Source organism: Heptranchias perlo, chromosome 12, assembly GCF_035084215.1.
Source record: "Heptranchias perlo isolate sHepPer1 chromosome 12, sHepPer1.hap1, whole genome shotgun sequence".
In the NCBI taxonomy this organism is placed as follows: Eukaryota; Metazoa; Chordata; class Chondrichthyes; order Hexanchiformes; family Hexanchidae; genus Heptranchias; species Heptranchias perlo.
This window is the reverse complement of record NC_090336.1, coordinates 55,848,528-55,875,382: the sequence shown is the minus strand read 5'-3', so window position 1 is coordinate 55,875,382 and position 26,855 is coordinate 55,848,528. Positions and strand designations below refer to the sequence as shown.

The following is a 26,855-nucleotide window of genomic DNA, read 5'->3' as shown; positions in this document are numbered from 1 at the left end:
CAGTGCTGCGAATATTCCAGCATTAAGATGCTTTTTAACAAAGTTAATTACATTTTTTTTTACCCATTGCACTCCTTCTGTAATTCTGTGTCAAATTATAACATCCCTCGAAGCTAATACAGCTGATATTAACCTATGACTAGAAAAAATATTGCATTTGCCAAGAATGTTTGAATGAAAACCATGAATTGAGATGAATTCTATGCAAATATTCGCAGGTGTCTTGACAGTATCGGTGAAAACACTGATGTACATCCTTGTCCATGGTCCGCTGACTGTATGACTGTATGATTGATTAGTAATGTCCTGTCTGCTTAATATACAGCAGTTATCTCTCTGATGCAGCTAAACTATCTGAATATTCTCACCATAGCAGCTAATTTTTACAAATTCTTTTCGAACTGTTGGAAAAGGACATTTGCGCAACACAAAGATTGCATTATTGAATGCGAATTAATTAATATAATCAACTGATCTAGGATGCTGAGGAGTCCTTTAAATCGCAGTCTACATCCAGGAAAGGAAAGGGGCGAGGTCCTGCCGTTAGAGTTTCAGCAGCTAGGGAGGAAGTTAAAAAGCAGGACCTCAAAAGTAGTAATCTCTGGATTACTCCTAGTGCCACATGCTAGTCAGTACAGAAATAGGAAGCTAAGGCAGGTTAATGCTTGGCTACAGACATGGTGCAAGAGGGAGGGCTTCAAATTCTTGGGGCATAGGGACCAGTTGTAGGGCAGGAGGGACCTGTTCTAGACGGGACGGGTTGCACCTCAATAGAGATGGGACCAATGTCCTCGCAGGGAGCTTCACTCGTGCTGTGGGGGAGGGGTTTTAAACTAATGTGGCGGGGGATGGGCACCAGGATGTAGCATTAGAAAGGAGAAACAAGGTGCACAAAGGATTGGGAGAGACAGATAGCACGGTATTAGGTGGGATCAGACTAAGAGAATACGAGAAGGTCGAAGATAGGTTTACAGTGCATGTGTGTAAATGCACAAAGCGTGGTAAACAAGGTTGGTGAACTGCAGGTGCAAATAGCCACATGGGAATATGATGTCCTGGCTCAAAAAAGGGCAGGATTGGGTATTAAATATTCCTGGATACAAGGTGTTCAGGAAAGATAGGGAAGAAAAAAAAGGAGTGGGGTGGCAGTATCGATTAAGGAGAATATTGCAGTGCTGGAGAGAGAGGATGTCCTTGTGGGGTCAAGGACAGAATCTATTTGGTTAGAGATAAGAAACTATAGAGGTGTATTCTATAGGCCACCAACTAGTGGGAAGGATATAGAGGTGCAAATTTGCAAGGAAATTACAGAGAGGTGCAAGAACTATAGAGTAGTGATAATGGGGGACATCAATTATCCTAATATCGACTGGGACAGTAATAGTGTAAAGGGCAAAGATGGGGAGGAATTTCTGAAGTGTGTCAGGAACACTTTTTTGATCAGTATATTTCCAGCCCAACGAGGAAGGAGGCATTGCTGGATCTGGTTCTAGGGAATGAGGTGGGTCCAGTGGGGGAACATTTAGGGAACAGCGATCATAGTATCATAAGGTTTAGATTAGTTATGGAAAAGAACAAGGAGCAATCTAGAGTAAGAATACTTAATTGGAGAACGGCCAATTTCAGTGGGTTGAGAGTGCCCGAGTAAATTAGAATCAAAGATTGGCAGGCAAAACTGTAATCGAACAGTGGGCAGCCTTTCAAGAGGAGATGGTACGGGTACAGTCTAGGTACATTCCCACGTGGGAATGTAGGGCAACCAAAGCCAGAGCTTCCTGGATGACAAAAGAGAAGAGAGTAAGATGAAGCAGAAAAAGGGGGCGTTTGACAGATGTCAGGTTGATAATATAAGTGAGAACCAGGCTGAATATAGGAAGTACATAGGGGAAAGTGAAAAAGGAAATAAGAGGGGCAAAGAGAGATTATGAGAATAGACTGGTGGCTAATATGAAAGGGAATCCAAAAGTCTTCTATAGGCATATAAATAGTAAACAGGTAGTAAGAGGAGGGGTGGGGCCTATTAGGGACCAAAAAGGAGATCTACACATGGAGACAGAGGGCATAACTGAGGTACTAAATGAGTACTTTGCATCTGTCTTTACCAAGGAACAAGATGCTGCCAAAGTCATAGTAAAAGGGAAGGTAGTTGAGGTAGGGTGGGATGAAAATTGATAAAGAGGAGATACTAGAAAGGCTAGCTGTACTTAAAGTAGATAAGTCACCTGGTCCAAATGGGATGCGTCCTAGATTGCTGAAGGAAGTAAGGGTGGAAATTGCGGAGGTGCTGGCCATAATCTTCCAATCCTCCTTAGATACCGGAGTGGTGCCAGTGGACTGGAGAATTGCAAATGTTACACCCTTGTTGTAAGGATAAACCCAGCAACTACAGGCCAGTCAGTTTAATCTCAGTGGTGAGGAAGCTTTTAGAAACATTAATCCGGGACAAAATTTATTGTCACTTGGACATGTGTGGATTAATTAAGGAAAGCCAGCACGGATTTGTTAAAGGCAAATTGTGTTTAACTAACTTGATTGAGCTTTTTAATGAGGTAACAGAAAGGGTTGATGAGGGCAATGTGGTTGATGTGGTGTATATGGACTTCCAAAAGGCATTTGATAAAGTGCCACAGAATAAGCTTGTCAACAAAGTTGAAGCCCACGGAATAAAAGGGGCAGTGGCAGCATGGATACGCAATTGGCTAAATGACAGGAAACCGAGTAGTGGTGAACAGTTGTTTTTCGGACTGGAGGAAGGTATACAATGGTGTTCCCCTGGGGTCGGTACAAGGATCACTGCTTTTTTTGATATATATTAATGGCTTGGACTTGGGGGTACAGGGCACAATTTCAAAATTTGCAGATGGCACAAAGCTTGGGAGTGTAGTAAACAGTAAGGAGGATAGTAATAGACGTCAGGAGGACATAGACAGGCTGGTGGAATGGGCGGACACATGGCAAATGAAATTTAGTGCAAAGAAGTGCGAAGTGACACATTTTGGCAGGAAGAACGAGGAAAGGCAATATAAACTAAATGGTACAATTCTAAAGGGAGTGCAGGAACAGAGACCTGGGGGTATATATGCACAAATCTTTGAAGGTGGCAGGATATGTTGAGAAAGTGGTTTAAAAAAGTACGGGATCCTGGGCTTTATAAATAGAGGCATGGAGTACAAAAGCAAGGAAGTTATGTTGAACCTTTAGAAAACACTGATTAGGCCACAATAGAGTACTGTGTTCAATTCTGGGCACCGCACCTTAGGAAGGATGTGAAAGCCTTAGAGAGGGTGCAGAAAAGATTTACTAGAATGGTTCCATGGATGAGGGAGTTCAGTTACATGGATAGACTGGAGAAGCTGGGGTTGTTCTCCTTAGACCAGAGAAGGTTGAGAGAAGATTTGGTAGAGATGTTCAAAATCATGATGGGTTTAGATAAAGTAAATAAAGAGAAACTGTTCCCATTGGCGGAAGGGTCGAGAACCAGAGGACACAGATTTAAGGTGATTGGCAAAAGAACCAAAGGCGACGTGAGGAAAAGCTTTTTAACGCAGCGAGTATTTGTGATCTGGAATGCATTGCCTGAAAGGGTGGTGGATGCAGATTCAATTGTGGCTTTCAAAAAGGAATTGGATAAATATTTGACCAGATAAAATTTTTAGGGCTACGGGGGAACGGGACTAAAAAATTGTTCTTACAAAGAACCAGCACAGGCTCGATGGGCCGAATGGCCTCCTTCTGTGCTGTTATAATTCTATGAAGAACATAAGAATTAGGAGCAGGAGCGGGCCATACTGCCCCTTAAACCTGCTCCACCATTTAATAAGATCATGGCTGATCTTCTACCTCAACTCCACTTTTCTGCCCTATCCCCATATCCCTTGTTTTTTAGTGTCCAAAAATCTATCAATCTCATTCTTGAATATTCTCAACAACTGAGCAGCCACAGCCCTCTGGTGTAGAGAATTCCACAGATTCACAACCCTCTGAGTGAAGAAATTTTTCCTAATCTCGGTCCTAAATGGCCAACCCCTTATCTTGAGACTATGACCTCTAGTTCTAGACTCTCCAGGCAGGGGAAACAACCTCTCAGCGTCTCCCCTGTCAAGCCCTCTAAGAATTTTATACATTTCAATGAGGTCATCTCTCATTCTTCTAAACTCCAGAGAATATAGGCCCATTCTACTCAATCTCTCCTCATAGGACTAACCCTGTTATCGTAGCCATGAAAGTAATAAGCATCTATACTCATCCTCGCTGGGATAATATTGGTTGCAAACATTTGACTCTTCAAAGGCCCGACTATCATTAATCTTTCGGTATGGCGGAGTCCTATAAACAGATCACCATCTGTAAATATCAGTCACTTACAAGAATCAAAATTTTATATTATAAGCTAGCTTTTAAAATAACTGTCTTAATTGTTAAAAAACACCACGCTTTGTTCTGGCATTGTCAGCCTTGGCCCAATTGTAGTGCTTGTACCTCCCAGTCAGAAGGTCATAGATTCAAGCTTCACTCCAGAGACTGCAGAACATAATCAAGGTTGACACACTAGTGCAGTACTGAGGGAGGGCTGCATGTTTGCTCATCCAAAACTCTACTGCCCGTATCCTAACTGGTTCCAAGTCCCGTTCACTCATCACCCCACTGTGCTCGTTGACCTACGTTGTTTTCAAATCCCTCCGTGGCCTCAACCCTCCCATCTCTGTAACCTCTTCCAGTCCTACAACCCTCCAAGATCACTGCACTCCTCCAATACTGGCCTCTTGCATATCCCCAGTTTTCATCGCTCCACCATTGGCTGCCCTGCCTTCAGCTGCCTAGGCCCTAAGCTCTGGAATTCCCTCCTTAAACCTCTCCGCCTCTCAACCTGTCTCCCCTTCTTTAAGACGCTCATTAGAACCTACCTCTTTGACCAAGCTTTTGGTCACCTGACCTAATATCCCCTTATGTGGTTCGGTGTCAAATTTTGTTTAATAATCGCTCCTGTGAAATGCCTTGGGACGATTTATTACACTAGAGGCGCTACATAAATGCAAATTGTTGTTGTTGGAGATACTGGGCTGGATTTTCAACTTGCCACCTAACTGGCATTGCAGCTCAGCAGCTAGTAGCATTCCATGCCAATCTAAAAAGGATGATGCATTTGCAGATGTTTCTTTCCGCAGAACTAACTTGTTATCAACTGATTAAAGTTCTCTGAAACATGCATCAGTATGATCTGGAATGCCTTTTAATTAGGTTTACTGGTGACGAAACTGATGACTGGTGACTAAGGTCAGTCTTAATTCAACAGTTCAGTGGCCACTACACCTAAATTGACTTCTACTTCCTCACTTAACAGGCAAAAGCTAAAAGTTACTATTACTACAATATAAAGAGAAATCAATAGCAGTATAATATTAGCAGACTTCTGGTCAGTCTGAATAACCTTTTTCTAACACCATGGTAGTATTTGAGGAGAAGGGGAGTTCTCCTGTTGTCCTGCTCAAAATTTATCCTTCACCAACATCACCAAACCAGATGATATGGTCATTTATCTCATTGGGGGACTTTGCTGTGTGTGAATTGGATGCCACATTTGCCTACGTTACAGTCCTCACCGCGTATAGCGGGCACGTTCGTGCCAATGCGATTTGCTCGCTGTACGCGATGGCTGGTATAACCCAGGTTACTATACCGTGTCAAAGCAGTGATAGGGTAATTACTTTGTTTTGCCCTAACTGATAAAGTAGTCACTTCAGTGACACGAGCCAGCTCTTTTACAGGAGCACGCAGCTTTATGTCACGACCTAACCTTGCTAAAGAAATACACTTTTTCAAGGGTTGTTCAGACATAGAAACATAGCCAAGCAAAATCCGCAAATAAAATGAGTAAAAAGTCAACAGTTTTAGTCATAAACTTACTTCTCTTCACATGGTCAATTCTTAAAAATAAAGCAAAATTCCTGCTTCCTCTTCAACAAGCACCAGGCCCACAGAGACTCTCCGATATGGAGAACCGCTACCAGAACAGCAGCGACTGTGCTGAACAAACTTGGCATCAGCTGTCTCAACAGTTACGACTCCTCCCAGGATGTCATCATTTACCAAAGGCTTTCAGAACTTTAAAGCTCTGGATCCGTTTAAGAGTTGGTCTGATTGTCATGTTAATTTTAAAAAGAAGCCGGAAGTTGTCCTACTCAGCAAGCCGGCGAGAAGGGCCCACAGCAGTGGCAGGAGATGAGGCCACGGGGAGAGTTAGGACTTAGAATTACATAGAAATTACAGAACAGAAACAGGCCATTTGGCCCAACTGGTCTATTCCGGTGCTTATGCTCCATATTAGTCTCCTCCCACCCTGCTTAATGACAGGTAATCGCACTTTAACAAGGTGTAAACAGCTGCTTCAACTGCACAAAATAGTAGCTGACCTTCATACAGTTTAAGCGGCGCCTTTGTAATTGATGCCTATGGCAATGGCAAATGGTCAGCTCCATTTGCCCGAGATAGGCGGCTATCTGGAATAAATAGGAATGGTGTAAGTGGGGACTGTATAACAGTGAATACACTTCAAAAGTATTCAGTTCTGACGAAAGGTCTTCGACCTGAAACGTTAACTCTGTTTCTTTCTCTACAGATGCTGCCTCACTTGCTGAGTATTCCCAGCATTTTCTGTTTTTATTTCAAAAGTACTTCCTTGGCTGCGAAGCACTTTGGGACATCCTGAGGACATGAAAGGGTCCTTTCTTTAGTGTGATCTTTAGCTAAAAGCCCATATAAAATTCAAAACTTAGTGACCTCAGACGGGGGACACTCTCCTGGAAACACTAGAGAGGAGCGATTTGGATTCCATTTCAATGGGCATTTTAACTCTAAATAAATATCGCACTAAAGTAAGTTTACATTTCACAAAATTCCGGTGCATGCTCTTATCATATTTAGACTGCATGTTAAACAATTTGACAGTCATCCAAATCCTTCATTTCTTTCTTGGGACTTGGGGAAAAAAAAAGAGAGAAATCCTGCAGTAATTCAGGAAAAACTCTGGGCAAATTCCCCTCCAACTTCTTAAGGCAATTAAGCAAGCTCCCAGGAGACTGCAGTAGTCCATACTCCTCACAATCCCAGCTAACCTACAACTGACCTTCCATAACTGGAAATGTTCAGTATTACAGCATGAAGGGTAATTTTAACCTAACTCGCCAGACGGGAAACCCACGGGATCGAGTGGGCCATATTGACTCCACTGAAGTCAATATGACCCGCCCAATATTGACTTCAGTGGAGAGTAAAATCGGGCGGGGTATAAAACCAGTGTTGCACCCGATCCCCTCAGTTTTCTGACGGACAGGTTGGGTTAAAATTGCCGCCCAACGGTCACACTTCAAATAATCAGACTGGATAGTTGGAACCATGTATAAGGATGCAAAGGAAAACTTTTTGTTCCCATTCACATCCAGATTTTCTGAAGTCCCTCCGACAAACCAGGAGAGAATGCATTACGGTTTAACCTACACTATGACCTTCTGCTACCTGCCTTTTACCTAGATTTACTTTAACCACTAAAGATGCTTTGGTATTTGTAGTAAGAGGATTTGTAATAACAGGCTTTATGACTAATGTGATGAGCTGATGTTGCTAATATAACTGTAAGAGCAGGATTAAACCTAATGGTTAAGAGCTCCCCTGATGGCTCAGCAAGTAGTTGAGCAAAGAGCAGGAAGGTCTCAGGTTTGATCTCTGATCTGTGCCGAAGTTAAGTGATCTCAGTCAGAGTAGGGCAATTGTCAAATGTGACTACAAGCATCAAGTGTCAGTTTGGCTCAGTTGGTAGTACTCTTGCCTTTAAGTCAGAAGGGTTATGGTTCAAGACCAGCTCCAAGACTTGAGCATGTAATTTAGGCTGACATTGCAGTACTGAGGGAGTCAAATACTTAAAGTGACCTTGAGCAGAGTCCCAGGCTGCCTGTGGTGTTGGTTTAGGTGGACATAAAAGATTCCACAGGCACTTTTTGAAGAAGAGCCTTGTATCCACACCAACTTCACCACAAAAACTGATTAACTGGTCATTCACCTCATTTGCTGTTGTGAGACCTTGCTGTGTGCAATTGGCTGCTGCATTTGCCTACATAACAACAGTGGCTGCACTTCAAAAGTAATTCGTGTATTGCAAAGCTTCCTAAGGACATGCCAAGGCACTATATAAATGTAATACCCTTTCTTAAAAAAATGATCTCAGCACAGCTTGGAAACTATAGTCATGACGAGAAACTTGAGACACTGGAACTATTCCCACCGGAGCAGAGAAAGCAAAGAGGAGATTTAATAGAGGTTTTTAAAGTATGAAGGGTTCTTGTAGAATGAATATGGAAAGACTATTTCCTCTGCCTGGGGAGTCATTGACGACAGATCACCAATTTAAAATTGTCAGTAAGAGAGCGAGGAGAATAGGTTAGGAGAAATGTCTTTATGGAGAGGGTTGTTGGAGCATGGACTGCTTTGTCACGGTTGAGGAAGAGACCATGGCATCTCTCAAGGGAAAATTGGATAAATATTTGAAGCAGAGAAAGATATGGGGACAGCGAGCAGGGCAGTTTGGATTAGTTTTAGCAAAAAGCCAGCACAGACATGTTGGACCAAATGGCCTCCTTCTATGCTGTATGGTTCTATGGGTGAAGGAGGGGAAAATGATCTCCTACTCTGAATTGCTATTCAGTGCCTCTTAGTGAAAGTGTATGTGTGTGTACATTAGATGAGGACAGGATTGTGTTTGTTAGTGATGCTGCTGCAGGTGAATAGCCTGTTGACATTTACTATCAAGGCTTACACATGAGTAATGGCTACTTGGCCATGTACCAGAGGGCAACACATCGTCCGTGGGTCCATACCCCAGAACAGAGTCAAAGTCCTCGGGAGGGCATTGACAGCTTCGAGATTTGATTCTAATTCAAGCTTTATCCTTCTCAATGGGAGAGTTTTTAGTCGAGCTCCGAAATTCAACAAAAGTTCAGAGCTGTGAAGTGCTGCCTGTCAAGAACCGGGGAGCATGAAAGGAGACTGTGCTGGACTAGTGACATGCCACAAAACACATCTCTACTTAACCAATGGCAAATCAGTGGCTCAGCCTTTCCATCCTTCCAATTGACGCAGGATTGTGACTGATGGCAAGAAACGTGGAAAAAAATCAGAGCCCTAAATATGAATTATAAACAGAATTAAGTATCATAGGAAATCTAACAGATGCATTTATATATCTGTACCATTGTTTTTACATTAGAAGTTACGTTTAAAATCTGTTTAACTAGTCCCTTCCTATTTGGGATAAACTTGTTCGCCCCACTCAGCAACAAACAACGTTACCTATTTATCATTAGTTGTGATATACATGAATTTCATTTACATATTCAATAACATTTTAACGAGCATTGACTGCTCAATGAATTACATCAGTACCACTAACCAGATAACTCAGTACTATGTATATCAGTTTGATTCACTAACCCAATTATAAATAAAACCTTGTGCATGTACCCATAGCTGATGGTAACAGAAGACAAGAAATATGAATCGGTGCTTCATTTCCTCATAGTTATAGAAATCGTATCACATAACATGAGTCCCTGGACAATAGACGTCACCTGTCAAAACTTATATAGGAGGTCTTGTCCATTGGGTCAGCCATGGCTCAGTGGTACCACTCTTGCCTATGAGTCAGAAGGTTGTGGGTACATAATCCAGGCTAACACTTACATGCAGTACTAAAAGTGTGCTGCACTGTCGGAGGTGCTGTCTTTCGGATGAGACGTTAAACCCAGGCCCCCTCTGCCCTCAAAGATCCTATGACACTATTTTGAAGAAAAGCAATGGAATTCTCCCCAGTGTCCTGGTCAATATTTATCCCTCAACCAACATCACTAGAACTGATTATCTGATCATTATCACATTACTGTTTGTGGGACCTTGCTGTGCCCAAATTGGCTTCCACATTTCTTACATTACGACAGTGACTGCGCTTCAAAAGTACTTCATTGTCTGTAAAGCGCTTTGGGATGTCCTAAGGTCGTGAAAGGCGCGATATAAATGCAAGTTCTTTTTTTTCATGGAATTGCGACAATCATTTGTGGATTTTACCAAAGAGGTGGCTTTAGCTTCAATAGGTAGGGATGTCGTATTCTTTTTAAATTCAAATTGTTAATGGACCACATTGAATCAGAAGTACGAATAAAGCAATAGTACTCACACACCACAGAAAGAAAACTTGGGACGATTGCAAACATCACAATATAGGTATTTATTTGGTTTTTTAGAGACGACCAGGATTCTGGCTGCTGAACCAGCAGTTGCTTAGCAACTAATGGCCTTGGCAACCTTGAATCAAGTGAATAATGTTGGCCTGATGAACACAGGACACAACACACAAAAAAACACACTGCTGTTAAGTACAGGCAAAGACACCTCTAATACACTCTATTATATTGTACCTTCCATTTCATTGTTAAAATTGTATTTGCTTTCATGATTGATGTTTGCAGAAGAGCCTCATGTGGAGGGTTTGTAAATTCAGTCTCTAAAGCATAAATTGCTGCTTTACTTTGTGCTTTTATGTTTACGGTTATTTCGGCAGAAAACACAGATTTACTAAGATGTTTAAAAATACTAAAATTAATATTACAGATAATTTCACTGTTAACGAGCATCCAATAAAAAGCTGTATCATTAGTCTACATGTGATGCCATGGTTGCAGTATGTAACCCCTATGTGTTACATAATGCACAAATATGTTATTTTTGGTTCTTTCATGTAATACAAAGAACTGAGAATGAAGAAAAAACCCTCATCCCTCTGTCACATTCCTTTCCACCCTCCCCTCCCCTCCCCCCCCCCCCCCAACATTATTATAACATTTTAATCTGAAAGGGATATATCTCCACCTTTTTTGGGGTCTTCTTGGCCAGACCCAACTCCAGGGACAGCCATTTCCTCAGCTAACGCCTTGCACTGCAGCAGATACAATATATACTGTCGCGCAAACTAATCACACTCTGCTTTTCATGAAGGCGCCTACATTCTCAAAGAAACTTTCAAAACAAATCAGTGATGCAATAACCTAATCACATTGCTAATCAGATCAGAGAATCATAGAGCACAGAAGGAGGCCGTTCGGACCATCACGCCTATGCTGTCTCTTTGAAAGAGCTATCCAATTAGTCTCAACTTCCCTGTTCTTTCCCCATAGCCCTGCAAATTTTCCCTTTTCAAGAGTATATCCAATTCCTTTTTGAAAGTTACTAATGAATCTGTTTCCACCACCCTTTCCAGCAGTGCATTCCAGATCGTAGCAACTCACTGTGTAAAAATATTCATCTCCTCATCTCCCCTCATCATTGCACAGCTTTCGTTTGCAAACCCGATAAGATGTGATGCCATTTTTTTTATTGGGATGATGGTGCTCATTATTAAGCCAACAGGTAGAAATTAATTTAAGCAGCCATGGAAATATTTCTCCCTTTCTACCAGTTAATAACAATGTACTAAAGAGCAGATACATTCAATTACTTTTAATTTTAGTAAAATCTCAGAGCTAAAATGGAAAATGAGTTGAAACTCATGCTCTTGTTGATGAAGTCAGTTTGATGTTAGGTGACATTTTCATCTCATGAAATAGCTTACTCTGTAGTTTTATTAAGACAATTCATTTAATTATTGAATTAATAGTAACTATTTGGACAAAGTGCAAATTTACATATTATCGTTGCGTTTAATCTTAACTATATTGCCTCTCTGCACATTTTACCTGGGATTGTTAGTTTAGTATCTAAAGGTAGTATTGAGCTTATACAAAACCTTAGTTAGGCCTCAGTTGGACAATTGTGCACAGTTTTGGCACATAATTATAAGAAGGATATAAAAGCAATGGAAAAGTTGCAGTGCAGATTCAGTAATATGTTACCAGGGATGAGAGGTTACAATTGTAAAGAGAAACTTGAGAAGTTAGGGCTCTTTAGAGCTGAGACGGTTATGAAGTGACCTGATCGATGTCATTAAGATGTCTTTAAGATTATGAAGGATTATGACAAGGTAAATCATGACAGATTTACTACACTGATTGTTGAGGCAGTAATGATAGGGCAGACATTTAAGATACTCACAAACAGATTTGAAGTGGAGGCTAGAAAAAATGTCTTTACACAGAAGTTAGTCAAAATGTGGAATTCTCTGCCACTAACCATTGCTGAAGCAGAGTCAATGGGGGAACCTTTAGCCTAATCCGCTCGTCGGGAATCTGAGGGGATCGGGTGCAATGCCGGTTTTATACCCCGTCCGATTTTACTCTCCATTGAAGTCAAAGGAGAGTTATATTGGGTGGGATGTAAAACCAGGGGCATTCCAACCGATCCAGTGGGTTTCCCATTGGACGGGTTGGGTTAAATTTTTCCCGAATACATCGAAAAGGGATTTGGACAATTGCTTAAAAAAATTGAGCAATTAAAGTGTCTGGGAGTGAGCAGTAGATGGCAACATGTGGAGAGTAACACCACATGAGCATGAGGTGGGCTGAGTGGCCTATTTCCGTCCTGCAACGGTCTATAATTCCATGATTTTACTCTTGGCACAAAAATATTCCATTGAAATGTAAAGGGGAACGAAAGTCTAGGGGCAAATACTTTCGAGGTGCTCTCCGTTTAATAAACAGTCTCGCAGAATTTTGTTTGACACTTTAGTTCCAATGATTGGGGTTGTCATTGTTCCCACCGAAAGTCAGGCGGGATCACAGCAGAGAATGTCAGAGGATTTGTGTGGTGAGGCCTAATATCGGAGGCCGTCTCTGGCAACTCCTTCCCCGCTCACCACAGGGAGGTGCCGGGGGGGGAAGAGAGTCCCAGATCGCCAGCAGATTTTCCTTCTTCCCGTCCAGTTGCCGCCATGTGAAAGGTAGCAGCATGCCTTCGGAAGTGGCGGTAAAGGCCCAGAGTTCGTCCAATGGAGGGAGAGGGCCTTGTATCAGCTTCCTGCCCCTCCAGCTGGCCCCAGAGACTTACCTGCTGACGCCTATGGTCTTCGGGCCAGGATTCTCTGCCCTGGCACTGCCAGGCTCCCTCTTCCTGATGCGAACCCTACTGGGAGCCTGGCCATGCCTACGTAATGAACCAGAAAGAAGAAAAATGGGTCGGGGCTAGGGCAAATACAGGCAGAAATCCGTCCACGGCACAAAGAAGGTAATTCCCTCCCTCTCCACGCCTCTGATATCCAATGTGATTTATACATATTGGGAAGAGCAATGATCCCAACTTTGGCCACTGGCAGACACCAACATTTACATCCCTTTAGTCTGAAAAGCATCCATTAAGCACTACCTTCCGTTTTCTGACCTTTAGCTAACTTCTTTCCATGCTGCCACATTCCCCCTTAATATCACGCTCCTTAATCTTATCAGTGAGCCTTTTATGCAGCACCTTATTAAACACCTTTTTGAAAATCCATATTCACAATGCCCACTGCATTTCCTTTATCAATGCACTCCAATATTTCCTCAACTTTGCCGGAAGATTGGAGGAAATCCCAGATACACCATGTAAACGGGGTTTCCGCTGAAGTTACGTCAACCAAACAGAAGAACCTCTGAGGAGATTCACGGCAAACATCTGGATGAAAAGAAGCTCACAGAACATTACCCATTTGCATTGCCAAAAGGGTGATTAAGAAAGCACATCATGCAGGTCGTTAACATGCTGAGAGCATAGATAATATAGACATAAGTAGATGATATAATTTAAACTATGATCATAAAACTAGAGGACATGATTATAAAATTGTAAAGCTTCAAGTGAGACTAGATATTAGATAAATTTTTTCCCCCATAGAGAAGCAGTTGTGTGAAATATCCTAGAGCAGTTAATGTCATGGTAATTCCTTAAGAATGAGCTGGACGAACATCTAGTTAAGAACAGGATTGAAGGCTTAAATGGGTAAGTATAAAGAAATGAGATTATGCTTCCAATCCTGCCAGGATCACAAAAATTTCACCTATGGGATTACAACCAGACAAATTGCAATGTTCGATTTATGTCTTGAAATTCATCTGATTGCCTTCAAAGATCAGAGAGAGATCTCAAACTTTATCTTCTTGGGAAGTTTACCTATAGTTCACCTCTATCTCTGTAACCTCCTCCAGCCCTACAACCCTCCGAGATCTCTGCGCTCCTCCAATTCTGGCCTCTTGCGCATCCCCGATTTTCATCACTCCACCATTGGCGGCCGTGCCTTCAGCTCCCTCGGCCCTAAGCTCTAGAATTCCCTCCCTAAAACTCGCTGCCTCTCTGTCTCACTCTCCTTTAAGTCGCTCCTTAAAACCTACCTCTTTGACCAAGCTATTTGGTCACCTGCCTTTATATCTCTTTATGTGGCTCAGTGTCAAATTTTTTGGCTGACAGCACTCCTGTGAAGTGCCTTGGGACGTCTTTACTACACTAAGGATACTATATCAATGCAGGTTTTTATTGTTGTTGTTGTAGAAATCCAAATTGTCCCATTTGTTTTCCATATTTTCTTTTGCTGTTTCAAGATGTGAAATTAAACTTGGAAAGTTATATAAATGAAGAAAAAATTCTGTTCAAAAGTAATATGATTCTTAAAAAACAATGCGTTCTTAAGTGTAAATTAACACAAACTAAATAGGACTTTTTTGGGTTGAAGTTAGTTGCTTTTTTAAAAAACTAGTATATGCTGAGTGGCATTTCCAATCTTGCTACAGCTTTTCCTGCTAACAGCTTTACCAAAAGTCAATTCAGTGTAAAAAATGTTGCTATTAGCTGAAAGTGAGTGGAATGCGTTCAGTTCCTAGCTATTCCTACCCCTCAACAACAATCCCTTTGATCACTCTGTCCTCCCCAATTACTGCCCACTGGCCTAGCAAGCCACTCAGTTGCATCAAATAGAACAAGGTCCACCACCACCACCTTCTCAGGGCAACAAGGGATAGGAAATAACATTTCAGCCTTGCCAGCGATGCCCACATCCTCAGAATGAATTTTTTAAAACGGAGTGAATATTGACAGAGCTGCATCAGCCAGAGTTGGAGGCAGGGCAGAGCAAACAGAGTCTCCGAACCCATGACCGAAACCACAGCAAACAGAGTCTCCGAACCCGTGACCGAAACCACAGCAAACAGAGTCTCCGAACCCGTGACCGAAACCACAGCAAACAGAGTCTCCGAACCCATGACCGAAACCACAGCAAACAGGGTCTCCGAACCCATGACCGAAACCACAGCAAACAGGGTCTCTGAACCCATGACCGAAACCACAGCAAACAGAGTCTCCGAACCCATGACCGAAACCACAGCAAACAGAGTCTCCGAACCCATGACCGAAACCACAGCAAACAGAGTCTCCGAACCCATGACCGAAACCACAGCAAACAGAGTCTCCGAACCCGTGACCGAAACTACAGCAAACAGGGTCTCCGAACCCATGACCGAAACCACAGCAAACAGAGTCTCCGAACCCATGACCGAAACCACAGCAAACAGAGTCTCCGAACCCATGACCGAAACCACAGCAAACAGAGTCTCCGAACCCATGACCGAAACCACAGCAAACAGGGTCTCCGAACCCATGACCGAAACCACAGCAAACAGAGTCTCCGAACCCATGACCGAAACTACAGCAAACAGAGTCTCCGAACCCATGACCGAAACCACAGCAAACAGAGTCTCCGAACCCATGACCGAAACCACAGCAGAGCCTCCGCACCCATGACCGAAACCACAGCAAACAGAGTCTCCGAACCCATGACCGAAACCACAGCAGAGCCTCCGAACCCATGACCGAAACTACAGCAAACAGAGTCTCAGAACCCATGACCGAAATTACAGCAAACAGAGCCTCCGAACCCATGACCGAAACCACAGCAAACAGAGTCTCCGAACCCATGACCGAAACTACAGCAAAGAGGGTCTCAGAATCCATGACCAAAACTACAGCAAACAGAGTCTCCGAACCCATGACCGAAACCACAGCAAACAGGGTCTATGAACCCATGACCGAAACTACAGCCAACAGAGTCTCAGAACCCATGACCGAAATTACAGCAAACAGAGTCTCAGAACCCATGACCGAAACCACAGCAAACAGAGTCTCCGGACCCATGACCGAAACCACAGCAAACAGGGTCTCCGGACCCATGACCGAAACCACAGCAAACAGAGTCTCCGAACCCATGACTGAAACCACAGCAGAGCCTCCGAACCCATGACCGAAACCACAGCAAACAGAGTCTCCGAACCCATGACCGAAACCACAGCAGAGCCTCCGAACCCATGACCGAAACTACAGCAAACAGAGTCTCAGAACCCATGACCGAAATTACAGCAAACAGAGCCTTCGAACCCATGACCGAAACCACAGCCAACAGAGTCTCCGAACCCATGACCGAAACTACAGCAAAGAGGGTCTCAGAATCCATGACCAAAACTACAGCAAACAGAGTCTCCGAACCCATGACCGAAACCACAGCAAACAGGGTCTCCGAACCCATGACCGAAACCACAGCAAACAGAGTCTCCGAACCCATGACCGAAACCACAGCAAACAGAGTCTCCGAACCCATGACCGAAACCACAGCAGAGCCTCCGCACCCATGACCGAAACCACAGCAAACAGAGTCTCCGAACCCATGACCGAAACCACAGCAGAGCCTCCGAACCCATGACCGAAACTACAGCAAACAGAGTCTCAGAACCCATGACCGAAATTACAGCAAACAGAGCCTCCGAACCCATGACCGAAACCACAGCAAACAGAGTCTCCGAACCCATGACCGAAACTACAGCAAAGAGGGTCTCAGAATCCATGACCAAAACTACAGCAAACAGAGTCTCCGAACCCATGACCAAAACTACAGTAAACAGAGTCTATGAACCCATGACCGAAACTACAGCAAACAGAGTCTCAGAACCCATGACCGAAATTACAGCAAACAGAGTCTCAGAACCCATGACCGAAACCACAGCAAACAGGGTCTCCGGACCCATGACCGAAACCACAGCAAACAGAGTCTCCGAACCCATGACTGAAACCACAGCAGAGCCTCCGAACCCATGACCAAAACCACAGCAAACAGAGTCTCCGAACCCATGACCGAAACCACAGCAGAGCCTCCGAACCCATGACCGAAACTACAGCAAACAGAGTCTCAGAACCCATGACCGAAATTACAGCAAACAGAGCCTCCGAACCCATGACCGAAACCACAGCCAACAGAGTCTCCGAACCCATGACCGAAACTACAGCAAAGAGGGTCTCAGAATCCATGACCAAAACTACAGCAAACAGAGTCTCCGAACCCATGACCAAAACTACAGTAAACAGAGTCTATGAACCCATGACCAAAACTACAGTAAACAGAGTCTATGAACCCATGACCGAAATTACAGCAAACAGAGTCTCAGAACCCATGACCGAAACTACAGCAAAGAGGGTCTCAGAACCCATGACCGAAACTACAGCTAAGAGGGTCTCAGAACCCATGACCGAAACTATGGTAAACGGTCTCCAAACCCATGACCGAAACTACAGTAAACAGAAACTCCAAACACATGACTGAAACCACAGCAGAGTCTCCCGAGTACAGCAGGATTATTTCTCCAGCAAATGCAGTGAGTGGAGGACAGTTACATAATACAAATTATTTGCATAAAATCAACTGCAACTACTTACAAGCGTGCAGTTTCCAGGCGTGATTGACGAGGGAATTACCCAATCATCTCCATTCTGGCCAGAACTTGTATCACAATATGCAGCCTTAAAAAAAAGTACTCAACGTTTCCCCCAATCTCTCTGTAATGTCCTGAGAGTACAGATCCCCCCATCTGCGCTCTTGCAATATTTCAAACTTGCCAGCTGGAAGTGTGGTTCTGCACAGCAGCAGGCACGGGGCTTATTGCTGGCTCCTGAACTGTGCAGTGGGTACCAAGCGATAGCTCGTCTGAGCTCCCCTCCCCAGTAGGAGAAAACAAAAATCTTCCGAGAGCATGACAAGAGTGTCCGTGCTCAGTGAACGTTTACCAAATTGCCTGACTTTATTAGGGAGCTCTGAGCACTTTTGAGACCCTGTTTTAGCCCCGCAATGGTGTTGTATTCTGCATGATGTCAAACCTAAGCGATGTGAGACAGCTTCTACCAGGGGACTTCACATCATTCCGCTTTGAAGTCAGCGTGGGAAGACCTGACTTTGAAATTTTACTGCAAAGTGGCCATACATCTCCATAGTTTCATCTCACTTGATGGTAACCCGCACATTTTTGATAATACTGCAATGCTCTAATCTTTGCAGTTTCATTGTACAGAATCTTAAAGCACAGAAGGAAGCCATTCAGCCCATCGTGTCTGTGCCAGCTCTTTGAAAGAGCTATCTAATTATTCCCACTCCCCCATTCTGTCCTCATAGCCCTGCAATGGAGAGAATTTGAAAAGACTAAAATATATTTGTAAGAATTGATCAAAATTCCTGTATCACTTTTAAACATTGCTGTACACAACATTTTAAAAGAGCCTATTAGACTAACATTGAGATGCTTTTACTACAAAATCTTCAATGCATAACTCTATAAATGTAATGCAATCTGCTGATGATTGGAAAATGCTTTTTGAGTTATCAAATAATTTGAATTGAGCAGTGTTAATAACATAGCAAACTGGGAATTTAGTGCAAAAAAAATGGAATTATCAGATAATTTTGAATTAAGCGGCTTTGAATTAAGAGTAGGCTGTATTTATTCAGCTTCAGGGGACTTTTACTGAACGATTCAACAGAGATTCATTGAGGTCGAATTTAGTCTTGCTACCACCCCGATTCCCGCTCAGTTACCATCATTCGAGTCGGGCTTGGGATGAGGTCTGGAAGCAGGAATTTCATTACCATATTCAAGAGGGGCTGTGAAAGGGCTTTATAACATTTTTGGCCCCAGGGGTGTGCTGGATGCCAGCAACATGGGACGAGCTGTTCAATCGCCCCACCCACCCCCCGACCGATATCCACCCGAATCAAAAATCACCTCCAAATACGTCTTTGGGCTGACTAACTAAGTGTGACTTCCAAAAAGCGTTTGACAAAATACCGCGTAGAAAACTATTAAGAAAAACTAGACAGTTGGTTGAAGTCACCATAAGCAGAGGGTTGTTAGTAATGGGACTGGATCCAATTGGTTCTCAGTTATGAGCGATGATCTGTAGGTCTCTCTATTGGGACTTTTGTTTTTCATCATTTTCGTTAAAGACCTAGAGCAGGACTTAAACAGAACCATTCTTTAATTCACAGATGACACAAAGATGTGCACGGAGAATTAGTAATTCAGACCAAAATAATAGGTTGTAGAGCGATTTGGATAAGTTAGGTGAAAAGGCCGTCTCTGGCAGATGTCAGTTAATGCGGACAAGTGCTAGGTCATGGGGTTAGCAAAGTCCAGGCCTGTCTATATCATGCAGGAATACCCGTTAGTGGTAATGGATTGAGAAAGAGACCTGAGGTAATAGCTTATCACTCATTAAGGATACACTGTATGAAATTACTATAAGGAAAGCAAATAAGGTATTAGGTTGTATTGCTAGAACCATTGAGTACAAAATAAAGAATATCTATATAGGCTGTATAAGGCTCTGATTCACCGCACTTGGAGTAGTGTGTCCGGTTTTGGTCCTTGCACATGGTGAAGGATAGCAAGAATGTGGAGAGGAGGGTATGATGGTACTAAATCTCAGAGCTTTTACTTATGAGGATAGGCGCCAAGTTATGGGAGGTAGAGTATTACTCCAGGCATGGAGTGGGTGGGCAGCGGGCAGAATATCCTCGCGTTCCTGTTAGCAGGATGTTTGGGGCCAATTTGAGGACCTTCAAGAATGTTTCTCCTATCTGTACTGTGTCAGCAGAGTCGGTTGGGGTACGTGACTGTCTGCATGTACTAACTCTGGTTAACTTCACTTACACACGTTGTCTGCATGTACTAACTCTGGTTAACTTCACTTACACACGTTGTCTGCATTAGCCATATTCTGCTTACGTCTCCAAGAACCTACAGTTGAAATCAGCAGCTCCACAGTGTGGGGGGATTGTGGGCATAAACACCCAGTGCTTTACTTCCTTTACAGCCCCTATTTCAGTGCTTCAGCAGCGTGCAACATATCTACACGGAGAGCAGCTATCAAAGTTATGCACAGAAAACCTGCATTTACCTTACTTTATGCTGGTAAAGAAATTTCTTGTCTCCGTAATGTAAATCATAATCATCATCAAGTGACACTAGCCCTGGTTAGGAAAGAAAAGAACTTGCATTTATATAGCACCTTATATGACCTCAGGATACGCCAAAGGGTTTCATAGCCAATGAATTACTTTTGAATTATAGTCACTCTTGTAATGTAGGGATAAATGTCAGCAAGAGTTTAACATTCCTTAGGAGTTAGAGTAATAAAAGACTAAACTTTACGCCAAAATCAAAAAGTGATTTCCCTTAAAAATTGTGCAATAGGTCTTTCTTCCACTGAATGATCCAATTTCTCCATTTTCTAATGAGGGGGGCGGGGGGGTACTCTTTGCAACTGGTATAGATTCTCTCATTTTCATCTTTCACCCCTCCCCCAACCCTGAAAATCTGAGCTTCCAAACATTTCATTTAGTGATCTGTGTTGATTGGCGGGTTTGTATTTGGAGAGACCGTACGATTCCTCCAATCCCCCTCTCCCCGCCGTCCCCCCCCCCCATCACCCCCCATACACAGCCCAACTGCCAGAATTCTCGAACCATCGTTATTTTTTTTTAAATGTATCGATTATGCAAATAAATTCATTATTCTGTGTTAATTATTCCACAGGATTTCTGAAGGAGTGAACAGTACTTCAGGTGTACAAAGGAATGCAACTGTAACTTTCACCATACGGCCTGGATCAAGCCAACCTATAACGGTTCAGAACAGGACGTCAGATTTTGACAGCTTGACCATTTTAAAACGTGCTCCGAGTCCTGTTGTCTCCCCGACTGAAACTGGTCAAGCTCCCAGGCCTTCCTCTCTCCCAATGTCAGCTTCATCGCCTACTCTTTCTGATGCCTTTGGCTTCCAAAATCCACCGGTTTCTGGGGAAGGGCATTTTGGCACCCAGCCAGGCCGCAGCAGATCCCCTTCTCCGTCTGCTGTGCAGCAGCCCATCTCGGACAAACCTTTTGCATCCAAGGCTGTCCACCTTTGGACTAAACACGACGTAGCAGACTGGCTAGACACTTTGAACCTCGGAGAACACAAAGATGCATTTTTGGACAACGAAATAGATGGGACACATTTACCGTCACTTCAGAAGGAAGACTTAATAGATCTCGGGGTGACTAGAGTCGGACATCGAATGAACATAGAACGGGCTTTAAAACAGCTACTATTGGATAGATAAACATTTATTTGAATGCTTTACAAAGTAACTAAAAGATCTTTCATTATTTTTGTCAACAGTCTACATTCACCATAGCTCTGGCTGGAATATAATGTGCGACTGAAATATTTTTAAAAGCTCAGCATGAACGTTTGTTCAGATAACAGCCTCTAGTACATTTATAAGCACAATAAGTTGACAGTATCAGTGGCTCGTCAGCCTAGCAACGCCATGTGCCACTGATGTGCTGAGAAGAATAGTGCAAAAGTGAAGATCCTTTTGTGATGTAAATATACTACAGCATAATCTATATTTTGAACGACGACCTTTTAATATTGACCTCACTTGGACATGTGTCTTAATGATACAGTAGTTGAACCAGCAGAGCTGTGTTATATACTTTCTATCTTTGCTAGTACAGTATTTCTTCACAAGGATCACAATCAATAATGTCGAAGATGTGCAGCAGATCTGCTCGCCGAGATTTACTCCTCCACTTTTTCCTTTGGACAAGAATGTGATGCTGACTAGAATTATTTCCTTTCTGCTGAGCAGTCTTATCATTTCCAGTATTGTGGGGGGAAAAAAAAGTATGAAGCTCTTCTAACTTTTCACATTTTGACACACTCTCTTAACACACTACAATGATGGGGCACTGTTGTAGCATTTGTTGAATTATTTCCTTGAAAGCTAATACAGATTTTTTTTTTGTTGCTGTGTCTTTCCAATACTGTTGACAGGAGCTGCTCTTGATAACAGTGACAAGGGGTGTTGAAACTAATCATTATCGTCTTCCATAAGAGTGCAGGTGATTTACCACAATTATTTACTAGAGCATTTGGAAGTGCTCTGAATGGGCCATGTCATTATTCAGTTTTCAGAGCAGATGAGTTTGCTCATTCGAGCTGTGCGGGAAAACTTGTCTTGCTTATTGGAAATAAAAAATTTTAAAAAGGGGGTTTCTATTTGTCATTTTAGCTGCTATTCTTTTTCCGAGCTGTATACGTTTATTCTGATTAATTGGTTAATGACGTGTAACGTAACGTATTCCCATCGAGGAATGTAGCTGCACAGTAAATTAATTTTTGAACGCGCTCTGCCAAAATACAAGAGAAGTTAAACCTGAGCAGATTGTTATGTGAGGCAATGGTGGTAGTGGATGATTCAGCCTGGCCTTTTCTTACCGCTGGACATTAATCCCGGCATAAAAGATTAATCATAACCGTAGAACGACAGGTATTTAGACACATTTTCTCTCTGCCGCATTATGTATTCACACTTTTAGGTCTGCATTTTTGTTACATATTGTAATTAAAACTGGCAATCTTACATGCTTAGTTTGTGTAACAATTGTGTATACGGTACCAAATCTCACAAGATGTAAATTGTGTATAACATGCAGGCACCCCTGTTTATGGGAGACTTGAGTGCACTTCATACTGTTAACCTCAACAGAAACGACTAGCGGTGACTGTTGGGAACATTTTGATTCACAGGTTTTACATCGTGCACAGCTCTTAGTATTTATTTGTGGTATTTATCATTTAGCTATATAGTAGATCCACTGACTTCTCTGTAATTGCAGCTGCAGAATTATCCAGTTGATCTGGCAATGATTACATCAATGAGCCTACAATATCATTTTCTTTACAGATAATAGTAATTTAATTTTTTTTTTGCTAGTGCGTTAAGGTGTATCTCACTATAATTTGTGTAAATGACTTGTGTTCAGGTTATTAATGTTGCTGTAATTTCTGTGATTTATATATCTTCATCTAGATTCCATTAAGAGCTCCTGTAACTTGCACTTTCCCAACTCCTCAATAACTTGTATGGCAACCAAATTATTATATGAGAAATAAATATTATAACGGCGAATAAAAGTTGTATTACTGACTGCAGACATTGTGCCCTTTAACAAGAATTAGTTTCCATTCTATTGGCCTGCATTGGCTGTAGTTCCAATAACTGGAAACAGAATTTAGTTTCTATTTTACTCTAACTGCTTCAAAAGTACCCAAAGTTTTTAAACTTTCACCCTAATTTTCTACTGTTCAAAGTCCCTCCATGGCAGGCACCATTCGCTGGTCTCAAGGGCAGGAAGGAAAACTCACTCCTTTGCAACAGAGCTTCTGATTTACTCTCTCTCTCGCACTCTTGCGCTGTCTCTCTCCCTCACACACGTTCTCTCTCACTCTCAAGCATTCTCTCTCACACACTCATACTCTCTCACTCTCACACACTCTCTTACACTCTTACTTTCACTCACTTTCACACTCTCTCATACCCTCTCGCCCTTGCTCTCTTACACACACATGCATTCTCACTCTCTCGTGCACTCTCTCCCTTTCTCGCTCTCTCACACTGTCTTTCACACTCTATTTCTGTCTGTCTCTCCTCTCTCCCCCCACCTCTCTCTCCCTCCTCCCCATCTCTCTCTCTCCCCACCACTCCCATCTCTCTCTCTCTCTCTCTCCCTCCCCGACAGCCCAGATTTTTATTGGGAATTTGCCACATGAGAGATCAAAGGTGGAAATCCACATGCCACCGCTCTCCAGAGTGGCACGTTGGTACACCGTATCTGGGTGCCATAAAATATCCTTTTAAATGTGTTGAAATGCCGCAAACACTTTTTTCTTCTTCAGAGAGCTGATTAAAAGCAATGACTGAGAAAATATTTGTTCCCAATGAAATCCACCCTGTGGAATGTAACAGAAATGTTTCGAGTGACACACAGTGCCCAGTTCAGTTTCAGCGGTGTACCACACTTGACGCTTTGGGAAGGCTTCCGCTTGTGGTTGTCTCTTTCCTAATGCAAGTAAAAAGCTGTACAATTACTTCACAAAATATATGTATGTAATTTTCTGAATGTAAATAAAATGGAAGAAAGAAAAAAAAGCATTGGCCTGTTATGGAAATGAGCTCAAGCTGAAGGTAGCTAGGAGGACATAGAGTTATAGAATGCTGCAAAACAGAAAAGGGCATTTAGCCCATCAAGCCTGTGCTGGCGTTTTTCTCCGCATGGAGCCACCTTGTCTAGTCCCACTCACTCCACATATTCTTTAGTATTCCTCTTTTTCAAGCAATGATCTCATTCTCTTTTAATAAACATTTAGCAGATCCTGCCTCAGAAACAGCTTGCGGCAGAATACTCAGCTTTCCGACCGCCCTCTTTGTGAAGAAAATTTTTCTCTAACCTCCCCTTTAAATTTTATCTCAAATTTATGCCCCTCTCATTACCATTTTGCCAACCAGTGGAAACAATCCATCGCAATTTGACTTATCACAACACTTCGTAATCTTGACGATATCTCAGGACACATTTGGTTGTAAAAAAATAGTAACGTCGTAAATGCCCAAAAAAAATAGATGGCAGCACTGCCAAAGGTTAATGTTATCCACTCGCAGCAAGCTCTTTCATTGATTTGTAGCTTCTTAACCGTGGCTCAGTGCATAGCACCCTCGCCTCTGAGTTAATAATGGTTGAAGAGTTCAAGGCCCACTCCAGGGACTTGAGTACAAAATCTAGGTTGATGCTCCAGTGCAGTACTGAAGGAGCGCTGCACTTTTGGAGGTGCCGTCTTTCGGATGAGGCGTTAAACCAAAGCCCCGTCTGCCCCCGTAGGTGGACGTAAAAGATCCTACAGCACTATTTTGAAGAAGAGCAGGGAAGTTGTCCCCGGTGTCCTGGCCAATATTCATCCCTTAACCAACACCACTAAAACAGATAATCTTGTCATTATCTCATTGCTGTTTGTGGGACCTTGCTGTGCACAAATTGGCTGCTACATTGCAACAGTGACTACACTTCAAAAGTACTTGATTTTGCTATAAAGCACTTTGGGACATCCTGAGGTCATGAAAGGCGTTATATAAATGCAAGTTCTTTCCTTCTAAAGGTAGCTGATTCTGCAGAAGTCTTTTCACCCTTCATGCAACTAGTCACCTCTGCCCCTCTTGGCAACGTTGCTGCATTCACACTTCACAGCTCAACAGAAAAGGTCGTACAGACTGGTTCCAGGTTTCATTTAGAGGAGGAGGCGTGAGAACAATCTGACATAATGAGTTCAGCAAGTTTCGCGTTCGTTTTAGTTAGGGAGAAAATATCTGAAGGGACGAACCTAGACTGCACCTAATCGTGCAGTCAAGTGATAATGATGCAGCACTGAACCCAAATGAAGTATGTTACTACAAGAAAGAATGTATTCAAAGTGGGTGATCCACTTAATACTGCAGTTCATGTGTAACACATTTTCATGGGAAAAATGTAACCTAATGTTCTGACCTAAAGTACAAATAGTTAAGTAAACCACGTTATTAAAAAAAACCATTGCCCAATCTCTGGTCAATGCTAAACTACCACAAACATCAGGTTACTGATTTGACTGTTATGTGAATATAACTTGAATGTCTAGAAAAATGATTGGTAGTTGTTACACTGACTGATCTGAACCTCCTACCCTTGATGTTACCATTTATTTTAGACTTGTGTTTTTATTCCATTTTAAGATTATGTCTTGTTGCCTAAATGCATATACTTCCCCAACATTGCCTCAAAAAATGTATTAAGTTACTTAGGACTAAGACGCATGATTTGCTGCAGCAAGTGATTTGTTATCACATTGATCTGCTCAAACGCTGTTACTGCCTCTGGACCTTCATGCAAAATTGCAGTACTTGAGCAGTAAGTAGAAATGCGCTGGGTCCATTGTGGTATGTCACCTTGTGCCAATTACTCGTATGCTCATGGCTTGTACAATAGAACATTTATTTAAAAAAACACACTGCTCCTAAAACTATTCTTTCCTCAAAAACTGAAATTGGACTTTTGTGCTTTTTTTAAAAAAAAGGTTTTATAAGCCCCGTCGGTCACTAATCAAATAGATTAAATATCTTAATGCAAAACAAAGGCCTGTGAGGTAGTTAGAATCATACATCGGGGTTTAGGACAGTCTGATTAACTCTTTTGTTACACCATGGCAGTATTTGAAGAGAAGGGGAGTTATCCTAGAATCATAGAATGATACAGCACAGAAGGAGGCCATTTGGCCCATCATGCCTTTGCTTCTAGCACCCTTTCAGGCAGTGCATTCCAGATCACAACAAATCGCTGCGTAAAAACATTCCTCCTTGTCTGCCTTCTGTTTTTTTTGCCAATTACCTTCGATCTGTGTCCTCTGGTTACCAACCCTTCTTGCCAGTAGAAAGTTTCTCCCTTCTTGCTCTATAAAAACCCTTCATAATTTTGAACACCTCTATCAAATCTCCCCTTAACCTCCTCTGCTCTAAGGAGAACAATCCCAGCTTCTCCAGTCTATCCACATAACTGAAGTCCCTCATCCCTGATGATTAAGTTCCAATGCAGAACTTTTCCACTTGATTTATCATGAGTGATTAGCAAAACCCCATGGAACTGCCTTGTTATCCAGGGCTGGCATCGGACACCCCGCTGTTATGAAAAT

The 26,855-nt window shown here is 42.6% G+C and overlaps 1 protein-coding gene across 1 annotated transcript in view; it reads left to right on the top strand.

Annotated features, from left to right (window-relative positions):
• shank2b (SH3 and multiple ankyrin repeat domains 2b) overlaps positions 1-24,277 on the top strand; it is a 680,429-nt gene extending 656,152 nt beyond the window's left edge. Inside the window, exon 24 of the mRNA XM_067994155.1 lies at positions 20,847-24,277. Within this exon, the coding sequence (XP_067850256.1) occupies positions 20,847-21,414 (568 nt within the window). The 3' untranslated portion in view covers positions 21,415-24,277. The remainder of the gene's footprint in view (positions 1-20,846) is intronic.
• The last annotated feature ends 2,578 nt before the right edge of the window (positions 24,278-26,855 follow it).